We start from the raw sequence: 19,182 nt of genomic DNA, 5'->3' as shown, positions 1-19,182 counted from the left end.
TGTCAGAGGACGCTGCAACACTCATTGCAGCAAAAGCCAAATAAGCTGATTGTTTTTATCCTCAGCTGGTTACATTTGAATTGATTTATTTACCAGTGTATTAGCTCCAAAGGCAACCCCAGTATAAAATATATCGACATGTAGCTGCATCACAGTGATTCATACATTTACTGCAGTCGATATCACAGATTGTGTTTAGTGTTTACATTTCATACGTTCGCTGAGTTTACCCAAAACATGAAGTTATTTCCAGTCTTTTGGGGCTTTTTGTAAAGCTGAGTTTTGGAGTCCGAGCTCTGGCAAAGTTCTGCTGTCTGTGATTAGTAAAAACCTAAACCAAAACAAAGCAAATGACTGTTCTTTTTTCTGCATTAGGCTCTCCAGTTCATCAGGGTTTCTTGAGAGTCTTATTTCAATTCCATATAATTAATTTGCTGGGATTCAAACTGATCCACTTGTGTGGAGGTCAAACCAGAATCAGGGTGGTGACTGGACCTCTGTGGAGGTTTTTGACTAGACCATGTTTCAAATAAAAAGAAGGGAAAAGCTGTAAAATGAGTCATGCAAATTTTAGTTTTTCACTAGAACTTCTGTTTCAGGTAGCACTGTGTGCATATATAATGTATATTACTCTGAAAGTTATTTCTAGTCTTTGAATTCAGTCTCTTTATGCAAGATACTGTAAATATATGGCTTTAAAAAATGATAATTATTTTCAGATTAATGTGTAGGATCACTGCATCATTTGGGAAATTCTGGCCTTTTTTGTGTGGGTTTTTTTTCCATTTGTTTTCTCTGTTTCTGATTCACATTTAAATCTGCTGAGTTTCTGCTTTCTAGACTAACTAAGAGCCACCTTCTTTTATGGATCTAAATTTGGGATAAAGAAGGGAATATTTTTTTCACTGTATGCAATCTCTCTAAGTCTTTGCATGCCTAGAAGAGCATATTAATAAATCAAACCTGATTTTCATTTCCACGACGTGACTCTTTTTTGGCAAGCGTGCTTACAGATCCAATCCTAATTTCACTTTATTAGTATTAATTCTGTGTTAAAAAGCAAAGTTCAGCAGCAGTTCCCAGTGGGTTGGTCCCAGTTACACCTCAGGTGATTCAGAGCAGCATTGAACAGGAGAATCCAAAGCAGAAATAATTCTGTAGAAGTAGTCAGAAAATACTGGGTTAGGTATCCTTTTTGGTGTCCAGAGTGATCCTTTCCAGCCCTCAGCACACAGCCATGGGTGGCAGGGATAGCTAAAACTGAAATACAGACACATTGAGAGGAGGCTGGAGCTCAGCAACACATTTAGTGTTGCTTTTATTAAAGCTGCCCTTTCTTTCTCCTCCTCCTCCTCCTCTTCCTCCCTCGCAGGATGATGCCATTGATTTATTTGTTTTACTTCTATAGTTAGCAAACACAGTTACTGAGCCAAATTAAAAATAAAGCAGCAACCCTTCTCTGCTCTAACGTTGCAAAAGCTGCTTCTGCTGGAGCTTTGCGTTGCAGGAAGGATATCAAGTTGGGCAGGTTGTGCTCCACATCAACACACCCTGGAGGAGCTGATAATTCCTGTCCTTTTTCTCTCTTTTGTGTGACTTCAAGCATATGATCATGAATGTCATCTTGGTTAAAGAGTGATGTCCCATTTCCATGGAAACATGGGGAAATGCCTTTGGTGTCTTAAAGCTTCTTTATTTGTTGGGTGGCATTTCCATCTCCTGTTTAAGCATTTAAAACAAAGTCTGCAGTGGTGAAATCTTTAGAGAGATACTGTGTTAAACGAGGGGGGCAGTTATAAAAACGACATTTGACTTTGTTCTGCTCTGTTCTCCTGTAAAAATCCATCAGCTGGTGAAAAATCCACCTGGTTACCCTGAAGCCAATGGAACTAGACCAGTTTGCAATGGCCAGGGTTTTGTCCCAGAGCTCTGGTAATTTGGGGATGAGATTCCTAAGGGAGGCCATGGGACTTGCATCACCTGGAAGTCATATCTAGAAAAGATAAACTACTGGACAAGTCTGGGGAGTTTTAGTTCTTCCTCAGCTCTAGGTGAGCTAGGTAATCTAAAAAATTGTTTCAAATTGATTATTATGCTCATGGATTTCCTGATGCAAAGTTTATTTATGAGTAAATTACTTTTTTTTTTTCATTGTTTAGTGTCAAAGGAAGCCAGTAACTGTGCAGATATTTTTTGTTTTAATGTGGGTACAGATTGTTTCCTGTTAATATGAGATGCATGATATTGAAATGACTGTGTAAATAGAATTCAAATACTGTGAATACACCTTGATCTTTGTTTTATTATAAGTTATTTGCAGTGTATTACTCTAAAGACTAATGAAATACTTTAGAAAGTACTTGGTGCCATGAACAATGCATGGAGAGATGGAATTCAAAAAGAAAAAGTAAAGAATGTGTTTAAAAGGGCTTAACTAGTGGCATGGGAAATTAGAGTCTTTAACACAGTTACTGAAGCTGAGGGATAAAATACTGGTCCAGTCAATGCTGAGGTTAGATTATTGTATTAGATGAAACCTAGTTTAACCAAAGTTTTAAAATATTATACATCCCTTTGCTTCACCTTCCAAATCAATACACTTTTTCTACATGAATCAAATCCCTGTTCTAATTGGGGGGAAAAAAAAAAGTTTTCTTTCTCTCACCAGTTGAATAGAAGCTGTTCCTGATTATTCTGCACCTGAATTTTATTCTTTTCTGATAACCTCTAGAAAACTCTGCAATTGCAGATGTTCAAATCTTTGTGGAATAATGAGAACTACATATATGTGTCTCTTGACAGAGTGCCAGAGGAGCAGTGCAGATAATCAAACTCCAAATGTGACAAGATACCTGGATGATATATTTATCTATAAGCAGCAAAACAAGAACACACAGGGGCTTTGGATTGAGCAATGACCTCAATTTTTGTTTCCATCTGATTCCATCTCTTTTTTTGCAACCGTGGAAGAGTTGTGTTTTGCCTTTCTGAACTTTGCTAGTGAAGGGAGGTAACACAACTTCCCTTTGAGCTCCCTGAATGTGGGACATCACACATGGAGCTGAACCAGAGATGTCAAGTGTATTTGCATTTACTTCAGCGTCAGGCAGCTCTTAAAAATGAGGAGATATAGGGGTGTGAAGGAGTCTGGGGGGAATATTCCATCTGGGGGGAGCAGCACCAGGCTTGTCACTTGGTCTTTAGTGCCACAGAGGGAATTCCTGAATGTGGGGATTGCAGGGAGAGGCTCAGAGCACTTGGGATTGATTTCTTACTTCTGGGCAACCTGCTTTTTCTGCAAGTTTCTGGTTAGTCTGGTTCCTTCTGTAAAGAGTCTGGCCTCGTTTTCTTTAGAATGTCTCCCTGTCAGATGAAATTCAGGGGAAAGATGAGGTTGGTGAGCAATTACAATTAGGCATGATAAATGCAACAGTAAGTTCATTTTCAGGGGGATTTTTGCAAGACTGGGATGTTAGTGAGACAGATGATGTGCACGAGTGTTGAGTAAGTCTCCTCCCTCCTCAAATACTTCTCCAAAGAAGTATTTCTCAGTAAACAATTGTTAATGCTTTCCCTCCTCATCTGGATTCCATCCAGTGATGATGGACACACTGGAGTGAACATGATCTCAGAACAAGGTCTTGTGCAGATTAGAAGATTAAAATACTGCTCTAAATTTAGGATGCAGTCATTCGGATGAGATATGATGGCAAATGCCTTTTATTTCTTTTAAAAGAAGAAAATCCAATCCTCAGCATCTGTTGAAAATATTAGCTGTTCTGATCAAAGCTGAGATCCAGAGCTCTGTGGGAAAAAATTGTATCTGAGGGAAGATATATTTTCTGGTTTATATCTACATAATGCTGGCTTGCTCCCTGTTTTATAGTGCATTTCAAATTCTGCAACATGAACAACTCTACAGAAATGAAATACCACAATTTATAATGCTGCAAAGATTTTTATTGTTTTTTGTACTCCTTATGAGCTCCTTGTACTTATGAGCTTAAAATGAAGTTTCAAATAAACTGTTATTTTAGTTAAAGGTATATTTTGGCATTGTAAATTAACTCGGAAGATAGAACAAATAGCTTCTCTCAAGTTTCAATTGCTCTTTGTTTTCGTGCTGCTGCCTCTGTAAAAGCTCCTGAAACATTTTATTGATGAGGTAATGCACTCCTGTCTGCATGTAGTCCTTCTGTAACTCCAGCAAAGGTTTCTGGTGACATGCTAGACCACAAGAACAAAGCTCAAATTTACTGTGTTCCCCCAGATGGAATTACACTCTTCATCAGTTAATGCAGCATCTCTCCAGTCTGGAAAGCTGAATCCTGACTTGTCAGGAAAATTAAGCTCCCAGCATTGCTGCTACCAGCAATGTTGTTTTAAAAGCCCCAAAACCAGCAGCCACTCAAATCCACTGTGTAGATATCCACCCTCATCTCTTGTGCACTTTGATTAGCAGTGCATTGTCAACAGTGCTGAAGTAATGTCACTGGCATTTGAATCATGACCCTTTGATAACCAAAATTACTGCATCAGTTTCTCTGCAGCTTCAGACAGGCTTGTCTGCATTATGGCTGGGCTGTGGTTTCAGTGTTGCCTTTGCCATCAGATGTCCTCAAAAACAAAGCAATCACAGTAACTAAATAAGTGAAGCTCTGGAGGAGCTGTAAGAATCTGAGTTAGTATTCATTGCACTGTAGGTTTTTCAAATTCTATTATTGTACACAAATTGCTGTGACTTAGTTTTTCTTAGAGTGCTGCTAAGTGGGAAATTTGCACTGGGTTTATATTCCAGAGTGAATGAGTGGCTTCAGAGCTCTGTGTCTCCTGCAGGGACTCCTTTAGCAGTTTTTTTAGGTTACTGTAGTCCAAGGGGCAAACAGACTTGGCCTTAATTGCAGTAAGATGTTACTAAGTAATTTTCACATTCTTATTTGGACTAGTGGGAATTATTTCAACTAGTAAGAATTAAGTAGTGTAAAAATTTGTTTAAGTTGAAGCCCTGCAATTTTCTTAGGTAAACAGTGTTTATATTCTGCTTTTTGGTGTGGGTGATAATATTTTATTAGCCCACATCATACACAGAAATTGTCTTCTTCTGTGCCTCTGAACAGCAGTGGGAATTGGACTGTTTCTGTTCTTTTTAATTTTTCCTGACAACGCCTAATTTATTTTTTTCCACTCAGTTTTTGCTTGGTGTTACTTATAAATAATTGATTTAATACAATACTGCTAGTCTGTTAAGAAGAACTAATTTGTGCCTAATGTCTCAAGTGATCCAAAGTGGTATTACTTCACTGGAGTCAGAGTTACAGCATATTTGCCAGTTGGGGATCAGGACTCTTGATCTGCTCTCTGCATGTTCAGGAGTAGCCATCCCTAATAATTTCAGGAAACAGACAAAATACTGGAGAAAATCTAGGGCAAAAGGATGGCAAGAGTACTTCACTTATTGTTTTATTTGTCTGTTTTTCTTTTCCACATTTATTTTTCTTTGTGTTCTGTTGCCCAGAACTTTACCCATGCAAGAGCTTTAGTGCAATATTTGTTTTAAGAGAAGTTATCTGCCTGTAACTGGAAGGATCACGCTGGGGAGTTTCAATTGCCTCCCTGGTGGATTTTTCTCAGCAGGAACTTTTCACAACCTTTCAGTGTCACTGCATGGCTGGAAAGGCTGAGTGTGGCTGTAGGGAAGGAGCATCACCTGTGGGTTTGTCAAGATAACTACAGCCAGCAAGGATGGGGTTTGTGGTCATATTAACTTCACCACTGAGGTACTTTTTGCAAGATTTGGAAGCAGTGATTACCCCTCTCTTCCCTGCTGAAATCCTTTTTTAAGTGCTGGGGAAGGGAAATAGGGGAAGAACCAGAAGTAACCTAGTCCTGAGCTTGGGTTGTTTTTACATCTCTGTTGTGATCCCATCCGATCAGATGGTCTGAGGTGGTTTGGATTTCCCTGCTGAGAAAAGGTCAGGTTTCACCTCATATGAGTGCAATGAGTTCCAAAGGGTGTCCTGGCCTGGCTGCTTCTGTTTCTGTCAGGAGGAAAAGGCAGCTGGGATGTTTTTGCTCCTCTTTGATAGAACAATTGTCATTTTGTGGTCAAGGTGTGATTTCATCCAATGGGTAGTTGTCTAAAGAAATGGTTTCTCTGTGTGTCTTTTGGAATAGGTGATGCAACCGTAAAATATATAGGGAGAAAAATAAATTACTGCTTTTCTGAACCTCACTGTGCTTGGTGGGGCTGATGTAGTGAACCAAGGAAAGTGAAGGAAAAGGAGAATTCTTAGTTTTAATTCACTCAAATTCAGGAGTTGGATTTTCTTTCTTTTAAGAATGCTGTGTCTGGAGACAGTGCCAGTTCAAGGCACGGTGAGCAGATCACTTCAGCTGATTTTTAATCCAGATTTAATTCTACCTGAAAACCAGCATGATTTAATGATTATTTAGTCATGTGTCAATGCAAAATGACTTGGCATTCCCACACAGGCCAAATCTTAGGGGACATGTAGTTTTATCCTGTTGAGAGGAATAAAACCCTTGGTACCATTGCTCCCTACTTGAAAAACCCCAAGAAAATCTGAGGTCAAGGTTGGATTGAATTTGGTGCTACAAGTGTTACTCCAGGGTAAAAGTGGGTGGGATGGTTGTACAGTTGATGCCTTTTGCTCTGGTAATTTTGTGGAAAAGGATTTTAATCTCCCATCAGTTATCATCTCATCTTAATGCTCAATGGTAGAAAAAAGCCTCGGGTACTGATCTTATTCTTTCATAATAAAACCAGTGCATAAACAGGTAATATTTTCTTTCTGTTGTGGTCTTGTCAGTGACTTAATTTCAAATCAGTATTTCGAACTCTGTGACTAAATAATAGGCCAACACAAGAGTTAAGAGTGTAGCATTACAAATCCCTGTTTTACCCTCAAAATCTCTTTCACATTAAAACAATGTCCAAGTAATAGGACATGTCCTGCCATAAGGTTAACATCCAGATCTCTTCCAGTTCAAGGTGGGCTTTCAGATCATCCTGTCTGAGGATTTATCCAACCCTGAAGGAGCACCAGCAGTTCACTCTGTCCTTTTCTGAAGCTGTAGAAGCACAAGAGAAGCAGCAGCACCCAGAATTGGTGCAGCCAAAAAGAAATTAGAATAAAAATAAGTCTCCTTCCTCCCTGCTGTTTGCTTGTTTTATGCATTTGACAGTGCTTTGTGTTGAGGAGGTTTTTTTAGCTTCCTTGTATACAACTGGTGAGTCAACAGGGAGGAAGCAAAACCACATATGTATAATTTAGATGGAAAAAAGAAAACGGCAGATTATGAGAAAAATGAACATTTCTGAAATTGGTTCCAAAAGAAAAAAAAAAACCAAAACATAACCCAAACTCCAGTTATACCATTTATTTAACTAGATCAACAGAGCTGCTAAGGAGAGCTAAAGGAGAGCCTCTTTACCTCAGCCATGATCACTGCTCTGGTGGATGTGTTGAGTTCACTTTTGTACCTCAGTAGTGATTCCAGGGAGATTTGTAACCTTGCATGGCACAAGCCATGTTGTCATCTTGATCTGATGTGAAGCCTGGTGTGATTTCTCCTGCAGGCAGAAATGGTAAGGTTTGCTGCAGAAAATCTGATTTTTTTTTTTTTTCAATAGTTATGTGTAACTCCAAAGTTGATTATCAAGAAGAAGCTTCGATCATAAGTATTTTTGGTAGATAATTTGTGTTTTATTCAGAGCTAAACAGCTGGACAAACACATCATGCAATGGGTGAGCAGCTGGCTCAGGAGTCAGGCACAAGGAGTTACAGGGAATGGGGTGACATCAGACTGGGGACCTGTCACCACTGGGGTTCTGCAGGGCTTTGGAAGTTTGTTTGAAGCTGTTTCTTAAGTTTTCTGCTTTCTGTGGATTGAAGGGATGGGGGAATCTCATCATGAGGTGCACTTTTTTCTCATTTCTGTATTGCCATACAGTTGTTGCTGATGTGGAGAAAGGGTGGTGATTTATCATATTTTCCACACACATCCTTCATTCCTGGTTCAGTTTTTTTGGATGAAATTTTATCCCCAAGCCTCTGTCCTTTCATTCTAAAACTTGTTAAAAGTAATCAAACCCTCTTGATTAGCATCTGAGCTCTGGATGAAGTCCTGCCATTCCCTTCCTACAGTAAATCCTCTTTCCTTACCTTCTGCTGAACCCTTTTGGTTTGTCTCAAACAGAAGGAAATTAAATAGATGGACAAGCTCTGCTCCCTTGGGATGGGAGCAGAAAAACCATGTCAGAGGGAGTGGGAGAAATTTGGGGATGGTGTGGAGAGGATGAAGAGGTGGTTTTTGTCCCCTTGGTATCTCCCAGCCTCATGAGGAATTAGGGGTCTCTTGTTCTAGGTGCTCAAAATAAGATTTTTTTTTTTAAGCCCAGCAGTGGATGCCACCAAACTGTGTAGCCTTTGTGGTGAGGAATGAAAAGAAAAAGACACTTGTTGGATTTTCTTTGCCTCAATTTTTATATCTCATAGGATCCTAGGGAGGGAAAGTGGGGGATAAAAGCTTTTTCTTATCTCAGTCGCTGGACTTCCTTCCTTAGAGAGAAAATAGACTTGATTTGGTTAGTGAATGGTAGTTTTATATTTTTTATCTGCCTTTCTCGAGTGTCACTCTAATGAAAAGTAGATGTAGGCTTTTTTTTCTTCTCTATTTTTTTTTTCCCCATGAACTATGCAGGCAGAGCCTGAATTCCCTTCTCTGCTCTCTAGACTGTGCTTGGAGTTTGAAAGTCTAACTTGCTTTTCAGAAGAGAGGGTATTTCTCTGTCTTGGGTGCTTTCAGAATCTTTTGTTAGGAAAAAAAATCGTTGTTCTGGGTTGCTTTAAAGCTTGCTTTTGTTCTGGGTCTTTCTTGAGAACTAGGTATTTATATATCTGGAAGGAAGAAAATTTGATTCTTATATCATTACTTGGTAATAAACTTGTTCTGGCATCCCCTATTATATTTTTTTTTTCTTTAATCCACAGTCTGAAAACTGTGGAATTATTTTTCTCTTGTCTATTAAGTATGAATCCCCATTGCCTTTTCAATTTTTGTTTGCATACTCAGAAATGGAAGATTTTTATTTTTGACCCCTCTGAGACCCTTGTATGCTAAATGAAAGCTGATAATGAGGGGAAAAATGTGGAAATGTACAGCAGCAATTTTTGAAATTCTCCATTTTCAATGACAAGTTTCTACACAAAGAAAGAAAAGGACATTAAATGATTCAGGGGCATGGAAAGGTTCAGAAAAATCCACATTTGAAACAATTTTCTGAAGCTTACAGTGCAAAACTGCAAGGCATACATTGGATTTGTAGAAAAGAAAAACAGAGAAACAGAATAGTTTATTATATAGTTTATCTGAGACCATATAGTTCTTGAGTCATAATGACATTTCAGCTTGTGTAAATAGCTCATGCCATAGAAGGATCCTGGTCTGATAGAGAAATTACCTTAAATTAAGTTATTTTAGAAAGCATGTGCTAGCATCTGAGTGGCAAGAAAACATTCCCAAGCCTAATGTTAAAATGTTGCTCTAAATTCCTCCCTTCCTCCCTGTCTTGTCTTGTTCTGTTTTCCTCCTCTTTATCTTCCAGCTCAAATGAAGATTAATTGATGCCACCAAGAAGTAACTGGAAAAAAGAGCCTAATCTTATTTCCATCTGGTTGGCAGAGTAATAACATAGAATATCTCTACTCTTTTTTAAATTTTGGATTATTATTAACATAAAAAAAGCCACAATCATACCATAGTCACGTCCATCCCATTTGCTGTCACCACTTTGTCTATATTTGAACTACAGAATGCAAGTCCTGCATAGCCTAGGATTTTTGTCTGTATGAAATATAGGAAAATATGCTATGAAAATGATTCCTGTTCAGACTTCCTTTGCTTTCTGAAATAGTAAAAACACATCAATCTCCTGTAACACTGATGTCCAGTCTGAGATACAGCTGGAAATCAATTCTGCTCAGAGCTCCCTAGAGCATTTCTTGTTGTTTGCCTGGAAAGACAGTGATTAAATTTGATCATCTTGGTGACTCGACTGATTCCAGAATCTTTGAAATGGGAGCTTCTAACTCCCCGTGAACATCCTTGCCCTACATAAACTCACTCAAAGGGTTTGGATCCAAAGATTGAAGGATTTCTGGATCAAAACTTGCAGGTGCCTTTTATCCTGTAGAAGGATCCTATAAAATCATTGGTTGTCAGTTCAACTTTAACTCTTTGGATGAAATGTGAAGATGCTCATAATAGGAATTTAAGGGAGGTTGTGCAGGGGAAGGCATGTCGGATGGAAATTACAGCAAAAAAAGGATTTTAATGATGAAAAGAGTGGAGATCTAGCATAGCTTCTCAGTAAGAATAAGAGAGAAGGAGCAACTGGGCTAGATTTGAAATGGGTCTTTAACTTTGTGAATTCAAACATAGGATAAGTTTGCCTGAAACAGAGCTGACTGGATTTTATGACCTAAAAGGTCTTTTCCAGATATGATATTCAAGGCTTTGAAAGCTAAAGGCTAAAAAAAAAAAAAAAAATTAAAACCTTTTTCTGAAACAAATTGCTTTTGACTGCAGCAAAAATAAGGCAAAATAAATCAGTTTGAGAAAGCTTTTGTATCTTTTTTTATCCCCAGCTTTCCTAGGCTCCTTTGTTAGTCCTTTTCTCAGTAAATTACAGGCGTAGAGGATACTCTTGATCTTTACTGCATCACCACCTGTATCCCTTTTTTCCTTTCCTGCTCATGAAAATTAATGGTGACATTTCTGTTACTGCAAGGAGTCCTCCAAGGTCTGTCACATGTTGTGGCAAGAGTAATCACCCCAATTGTACATATCTTTTCGCAATATTTAAGCAAAATATTGGGAGGAACCCCTGTTGGTCCTAAAATTTAGTTGCCTTGTACCGTAAGTCCTTTTTTATGTTTTATCCTATTTGCTAAGAAATCTAGAGAATAAATTAAGAGAAAATGCAAAAAGACCCCAAAGTGAGCAGAAGGAAGAAATGGGTGCTACCCATTGATATATGGAAATCTGAGCTCTGATAGGAGCTCAGAGAGAATTCCACATGACTTTGACTTTTTAAAAATAATTATCTGATTAATTATCCCAGCCTTGGATTGAAGCCATTTTTGGTTCCCACATTGCAGATGAGGATTCTTACAGAATTTCCAGGGGAATAAGCTGGATCCAGGGCTTGGCCACTGGAGGCCTGCAGGAACAAAGTCACCCTGATTTTAATGCAATAGAGACTCTGAAATGACTTATAGATCTGGGACAAGATATATTGGTCACCTTGCTAGGAGCTGACACAAAACCATGTGCTTTCTCTGGCTTCTGGGAAGGTGAACTCCTGGTGGAAGATAAGATTTAAGGGACTGGGTAATTTAGCACGGTTCAGGATCGAATTGAAACTATAAATTACTTTCCAAAATGTAAAATTTGGGGATTAATGTGTGCCTACTGGTCAAGTGAAGCAGAGAAGAGAAAAAAATAGATACTAGAGATCTCTGGCATTTGGACTTGTGCTGTTTTGACACTAAATCTAGCTCCAACTATAATCACAGGGCAGGGATGGTTTGCATGTCTGCATTCAAGAAACTGCAAACATATTCATGCCACAGCTTGTGAATGCCTCTTGTAACACACAACCTGTTCCATGAATCTATTCTTTTGGGACAGGAAAGGTAACCTGCCATTCCTGTACCCAGAATTTGAGGGGCAAAGGCTTCCTTTTAAAGAACTTCTCTTCATGTGAACAACACAGAAATGTCTGTGAAGTGCAGTGTTGACACAGAAGAGACAACATCATGTGGCAGAGACACTTCCTCTGTTAACCTGATCCAACTTTCTGCAGCTCTTTTCTGCTCCTTTTGCCTTTCCTCATGATTCCTTTTGTAGGAAGGCTTGTTGGCTCTGCTTGGCCTTGATCAATACAAGCTGAATAAAGTGTTTGATGTGATAAATCCAAGTGCTCCTCCCAGAGCTTGCTAGGGAAGTCAATTTACTATGTTACTTTTCAGCTTCCATGCCCCTTTTATCAACCTTTTATCAAACAGCTCTGTGTGGTTTGATGGGCTGGAGAGAGAGGCAGGAAATGTTTGTTGGGGTATTGGTGATGAGGGTGTTGACTGGCTGGGAAATTACCCAAATCTCTGCTTTTCCATACAGCAATTCACTGAGGAGCAGATGCTTAAGGAAGCATTTCATGAGGAGTTCTGAAAGGTCTGTTTCTTTCAGTGCTAATTGAATTTCTTGCCTCAGTGTTCGCTGCTGAGGGTGCTGAGAGTGTCCTAGGCTGAGCTGTTACTTGGGTGGATGAACCTGAGGGAAATGGGAAGGTTCATGTAGGAAACTAAAGTCCACATTGACAAAAGGACAAGTAATTAATCAAGAAGATTTGCTTTACTAAGTTTGGACTTCATACTATCATTTGACACTCAGGAAAAAGATCCTTGGCTAATTAAAGAGAAGTGTGATGTCACCGCTGATAGACGTCTGGTGCAGCCAGATGTTGAATATTTTTTCTAGTTCTGGCAGTCTTACCTCAAAAAAGACATAACTGAGTTTGAGAATGTTGATAATGATAAAATAGATTCAGGATTAACAGAAGTCCTAAGTAGTCCAAGGTGCTTCCACTTGGGGTTGTGTGTGAATGAAGAGTTGTATGAATAGATTCATAAAATCACAGAAGGTGTAGAGAGGCAAGTGCTTCCCCTCTGTTACTTACAATATAATACAGCAATTGGATTATCAGGCAGAATTTTAAAAACAGACAGAAGGAAGTACTTTACATTGCCCATAATTAAATTGTGGAGCTGATTGCACAGCCTGCTGAGGAGACCAAGACTATAAATGGGTTCAGGGAAGGACCAACACATTCCTAGAGTAAAGAGCCATTACAGGCTATTAAGTGCAAAGGTCTGGAAGAAACCTCCAGCTCAGGAAGTCCTTAAACTACTGATTACTGGAAACTGGGACTGGAGAATGTCAGTGTGATCACCCAATTTGTGCCAGTGCTTCTCTGAACACCTGCTGCTGGCTGCTGGCAGGAATGGCTTGGTGCACCAGACAGATTATTTAATTTGGCTGAAGTTGGCTCCTTTCATAGCAAATGCAAAAAATCTGGGAATCGATGTAGCAGTGAAATAATCATTTAAACAATCAGCTAAAAAGGAGGACAATACATGCCCAGGAGGCAGGCTGGGAAGAGTTTCAGGGTTTCAGGGTCATGATGCAGTCAGCAGAGATGCGTGGGGAAAACTTAAATAATGCCAGAGATTAGCAGTACATTTTCTTCATTATATGCAAAAGCACCAAACTGTGGGAGTGAAAACCACCTCCAAAGAAACTCAGGCACATTAATTTGTTCATGCAGCACACAGGTGCTGTCTGGCCTGGTGCAGGGCTTTTCAAGCTCTGGTTGGCAAAGCTGAGGGCTGCCAGGTGTAGGGTTGATCCACACGGAATATTCGAAGAAATTCAGAGCTATTGTAACTTAAACACCATTATACAAGTTAATGTCCCTTTCTCTGTAAAGATCTAGCTTAACTTTGAGAAAAGACTCCCAAAAATATCTCTTTTAGCAGATGTCCTAGCCATGGGATCTGTGAAAGCCAATCTCTGGGTTTTTGTTCTCTCAACCTTGCAGCTGATATTCTCATTACCCAAAGGTAATGCTCACATCCAAAGGACAGTGACAACCCCAGCAACTCCAACACCAGTGACAACTAAATTGGCAGTCAAAGCTGTTAACCACATGCAACAGTAACTTACTCTTTCTTTTCCAAATAGATTTTTTTTTTCCTAGCACTTAAATGGGTTGCATACTATTGACTGATGGTTGTGATCTTCGAGGGTTCAGGTAAAACTATTCAGTCTAAAGAACTCATTGGAGGATATTTATATGCCTTCAGTGGAGGAAAAGGCTCAATAAAGCCAAAGGCTGGGATATAAACTCAAATCTCCCCTGATCAAATATGAATCCTTTGATCTAATAAGTAGGTTGGGTCTCGCCTGACTTTTCAGCAAAATGCAAATGTAATGCTTTAAAAAAAAAAAAAAATCAGTTAATGTACTTGAACAGTTTGAATGTCTGATTGCTTTTGTCAACGCAGTTGACTGCTCTGTTGAAGAATTTCCTTAGTGGTCTCAACTATGGAATTAGTATCAGATATTTTTGTTAGTTGTATATTCAATGATGTGGACATTTTTGTGTACCCATGCTTGTTCACAGTGGTGATGTGTTAGCTCAGTCAGTAATAACATCTGCTACAAATGACTGATTGCTGGATGTGAAAGAGTAATTATCAAAATGCATCTCATTATTTATGACGAAATAAATAATGCACCATTATTTATTTCATCAGCAGCAAGCTGGGCTGGTTGAGTCCATTTTAACAAAGTTGTGGTCTTCATAGTCTGAAGAATGGAATATGTGATGAAACCACAGATTCACTTTTTCTGTCTGTCCTTTATCAGGGGAACAGTGATTACTTCTATGGGAAAGGCTGGCTGTCAAGCCTGTGTTTTCATTCATGCACTCAGCAGAATGGAGATGAAATTTCTGGGAAAGACAACTAAAAGCCAGTCGTGTTGCCTTGCTGTTGGAAAAGTGCCAGATGGTGTCATTTGTCAAAGTAATATGAGATCTGATCACCTGGACACTCAGCATCTGCTCTGTTATCAGATCTGTGCTACCTTCCTTTTCCCCATTTCCCCCTCTCTTGTCTGTTTTATACTTATTGGAAGGCCATGTGTTTGCTCTTTGGCTTTTTTAAAGCCTTTTTTTCCTCCTTTTTTGATGGGAAAGGCTTCTGCAGTGCACAGAGTGTGTTTTGACACTGTGTCTCTGCTCTGAGAGAAAATTCTGATAAGAAGTTGTGAAAAAGTAGACATTTTTAGCTTGTTCCCCACCCCAAGGGTCACTTCTGATGCAAATTTGCCATCCCTGAGATAATTTTAAGGCTTTTATGTTAAAACAGACCAGAAAAAAACCCCAAAAAGGCGTTATTGTCATGCCTGTGTTTTGTGTAATTTCCACACAAAGCCATAAATCCAGCTTGGCACACAGAGGGAGGACAGGCTGCTGGCACCAAACTGTGCCAGGTCTCCCCAAAAAAGGCTCATCAGCCTCATCTTGCTCTTGTGGAAATGTGGGCCAAGTCTCAGGTTCTGCCCTGGGAGGTTTGCACATCTCTAATTCTGACCTGAAACAGAACCCAGGGATTGATGCTGAGATGTCTGCAGCCACTCATTATGCAGATTTACCTTCCTCTGTTGGGAGGACAGACCTAAGGAGGTTTGCTTTGCCCCTGCCAGTGATGCAGAGTGGAAAAAGTGATATTTCCACCCAAATAAACTAATGTTATAAACCACAAATAGACACAAGAATGTATTCTTGTATTTAGGAAGCCTGAATAATTACATTGATAGTGAAAACAGCAGGTATTTGGAGGGAGACTGCCAAATATAGAAAAACCTTCTTGAAAAATACATTGTAAAAACATTTTTGTAGTTTCTTATTTCTCTAAGGCCTTAGTCCAGACATTGAGATGTGTAGCTTATGTTGTACTGATAAATTTGGCATAAAACCTTTCTTGCTAAATTGTTCTCCCCTGATACATTGCCAGATGGTAAAAGTATCTTCCTTGGGCTTCTTCCCTTCTTTTATCAAATGCAAAATATTTTGGAAAAAAAACCCCTTAATGTCAAAGTCTTGCCCACATTAAGTAGAAAGAGGGTATTGCATGATCAGAGGCTGAAGTTGATTTCTGAGTTGTTCATGCTGTCCACAAGAGGGGATTTAAGAGATTCTGGTTCAGTTCACTCGATTTTTCCAGCCATGCACTGTGAGCAGCCAGGCTTCCAAGCTCCTTTGCTGCAGATATATATTGCACTGTATATTTTCAGGACAATGAAATGATTTATTTAGCATATGGCTGACCTGGATTGTCTCCACTGGCTCAATTGACCTTTATTGCCTTGGGACAGTGGTAAGATTAGGAGATGCTATAAATAGCTGCAGCACTGTGGGAGTGGTATCACAAAAATGCACTTTACACAAACAGCCTGGCCTTTTCCTTTGTGGGGGATGTGTGCATTTGGCTTGCAAAGGGAGAGATCTCCCTGAGATGATTTTTGTCCTCTTCTGAATCGCTGCAGCTGAAGCTCTGAGATAATTTTGGCCAGCAGGTTCTAATATATACAATTGCATATGCAGGTGTTTGATTTTTAGTATCAACTGATATTTTGTCTCTCCTATAAATGGTATTTGGCATTGTGCATACATTGGCTCAACAGGTCCAGCTGGTTTGTAAGGAATAGGTGCAATGCATGAAGGACTCCACTGACCCTGGGGAACAGACCCACAGAGAGTCCACTGGATTTGATATTCCAGCTTAGTGCCAGATGAGTAACTGATCTGCATTAAACAGTAATTTCCAGTGATCAGGTTGCTTCATTCTTCCCCTGAACTGCTTTAGCAGGAGATGGCATTCAAGCACCAATTCCCTGATGTTGAAATGAGTTGTGGTGCCTATTCTGATTTCTGGAGAAGGCTGGGGAGGATGTTGGGTAATTATGTTGGAGATACATATTTGTTATATAAACACTCCATTTATTGGTGTTTTTCTTTTCCATTTGCAGGAAGGCAATCTCCAGGTCAGGCCTCCAGCACTTGGCTCCTGTGCATACCCTCAACATCCCAGTCACCAATGGACCTGTGAAGGAACCCAGAGCTGCCTTAGAGTGGACTGTAGGTGTTTGGTTTTTTGGCAGTTAATTTGAGCAGTGTCTCTAGTCACTGCTCTCCATCCTTAAATCAACATAATATTTTGTTGGTTTCAAAATTAGGGCTAGTCATCAGCTGACCTGCTGTAGGAACTGGTAAAGGGAGAAAGGTATTTCTCAAATCTGAGGTACAATGGAAATAAGGTTTGGAGATGTGGGGAGGTTGAAATGGACAAAAGCTTTTTAGTATGTAGTGAATTTCAAGAAAGAAAAACCTCATAAGTTTTAAATTAAATCTGGAGGTGTAGAGGTAGAGTGAAAAGATATTTTGATTAAGATGTGTCAGAGCCAGAGAAGAAGTTTTTGTATTTAATCACTGGAAGGCAGCATGGATCAGTGTGTGTTGCATCCCCATGTACATCATCCTGCTCTTCAGTATTTCTGAGGATGATTCTCCAAGGATCCATGGTGGGAGATCTTTCCAAAGTCCAAGTGACATGAACATAAATTGTCACTTGGCTTAGCAGGGAGGAAATACTTTCTACCACAGTCTTCACAGTAATAACTGGAAAGAATTCCCTGGCCATTGCCTCCATTTTTGAGAGCTCCTTGCAGGTGATTTGCAATTATCAGATGGTCCTGTGAACTGAGTCAGAGAGTGGGATTCCATTCTTTGCACTGGCACTGGATGAGCTCAGATGAGTTGTTTTGCCTCTCAGCACATCAGCCTCTCTAGCTCTAAAACAGAGGTGATGATTTTCATGTCCCTTAAGGCTTTTAACACAACCCCCCCAGTATTCTTTATTATTGTTGTTACTGTCTCTCTTCCCTGAGGTTTCTTTTCCCTAATGTTCTCACAAATGTCCAGTTCAATCACATTTGTTACACCTAATTCCAGTCGAATTGTAGCTTTGCTGTATAATTTAAGGTGATCTGCTCACACCAGGGCCACAGGGTTGAGTAGGTGTTAAAATAACCAGAGGGGAGTGCTGAGTGTGCCTTACCAAGAAGGAATTGACCTAAAAGGCTGCCCCTGTGATTTGTTTATTCACATCCCCTTCTCCTGCACTCCCCCATTTTAGACATCCCTCCCAAGTGTTAAATTATAAGTAATTCCAGCCCAGATTCTCAATTAACTACAGGCTGAGCCACCCAATGCACTCCCTGTGTGCCTTTGAGGATCTGAGTCTTTGTGTGTTTTTCTACTGCCATTTGCTCCCCAGGATTATAACCACAGGGTTGTACACAGAGTCCTCCTGTGATTTTCTTTTAAGGAGTGCCTTCTAGCTCTTGCTTTCTGTGGCGCCTACAAAAATATTGACAGCCACTGGAACAGTGGAGTATTGACCATCCCCAAAGCTCTCTCTTTTTAAAAAAAAATTTAATATTTACATTTTTTTCTGTTGATGCCCATAATCTTTCCTTCTCCCATGACAAGAAGACTCAGAATCTTTCCCCCACATCTTAAGAGGCATTTGAAGATATTCAGTTTCCATTGTTGGAAATCAATGAAAAAACTTGAGTGATCCATGCTTTGTGTTCTGTGAATGCACAGCTGGAGTTCTCTGGGTACAAGCTGAATGTTTTTTAAGAGGAGAAATATTATAACTTATACCATAAATAGTGTTTATAAAAGAAAAAGGCAGAAATCCTATAGATCTCAAAAAGAACAGAAGACTATGTGTTGGAGTAGAAGTTGAAAAGTGGCATTTGGAAACATGTGGAAGCAGGCTTAGGTCAGGAGGACTGTACAGAATACTGTGAATTCCCAAATTACGATGTACCAAGGTAGAGTTAAAATTGAGCATATATATACACAGAGGAATATTTGAGACATTGCTCCTGTTGCAACATGAGTATTGCAAACTCTGCAATTTCAGAGGTAAGGGTAAAACTTAAGCCAAACCTGGCAGAAAGACAGGGAAGAGACATCCAAACAATCTTATTTATGCTCAATAGTCACTTCATAAAGAAAAGGGCTAAAAGTAATAATTTTTGCTTACAACTATATTTAATTAAGTTTAGATTGATGAGCACCAATTTTACACTGATCATAAGTACCACCCAAATGTATATTTGCAAAAAGATTCTTCTCTCTTGCCGGACTGTTAACAAAGAGAAAATTCTCTTACTGACTAATTTTAGAGATCTTAGAAAACTTTTTGCAGGATGTCAGCAGGAGAGGAAGAGAGTTCCACTCCTCCTGTTACAATTGGACTCACAACTCTTTTGAACTAGAAGTTTGGGCTGACTGGTTTATTTGTTTGACTGAATAGCTACAGCTGCTTGAGGTGGCAAATGAAAGCACTCAGGTTTATCTGCATTGCCTTTGAAACCACGCTGACTGCAGCCTGAAGAGCAGGGAGGTATGGAGATGCTGGAGGGCTTTAGAAAAATGCTAACTCTTGCTCTGTCAT

General features: G+C 39.5%; 1 protein-coding gene across 5 annotated transcripts in view; it reads left to right on the top strand.

The window, feature by feature from the left end:
* The window catches only part of DGKI (diacylglycerol kinase iota), a 168,338-nt gene that overhangs the window by 50,266 nt on the left and 98,890 nt on the right, over positions 1-19,182 (top strand). For all 5 annotated transcript variants that reach the window (XM_085049507.1, XM_085049505.1, XM_085049506.1 and 2 more), the window contains exon 2: positions 16,682-16,790. In XM_085049507.1, coding sequence (XP_084905633.1) covers positions 16,682-16,790 — 109 coding nt within the window. The remainder of the gene's footprint in view (positions 1-16,681; positions 16,791-19,182) is intronic.

Source organism: Lichenostomus cassidix, chromosome 1Ab, assembly GCF_008360975.1.
Source record: "Lichenostomus cassidix isolate B80296 chromosome 1Ab, HeHo_3.0, whole genome shotgun sequence".
Classification (NCBI taxonomy): domain Eukaryota; kingdom Metazoa; phylum Chordata; class Aves; order Passeriformes; family Meliphagidae; genus Lichenostomus; species Lichenostomus cassidix.
Note: the sequence above shows the minus strand (reverse complement) of the source record. Positions and strands in the feature narration are given on the sequence as shown.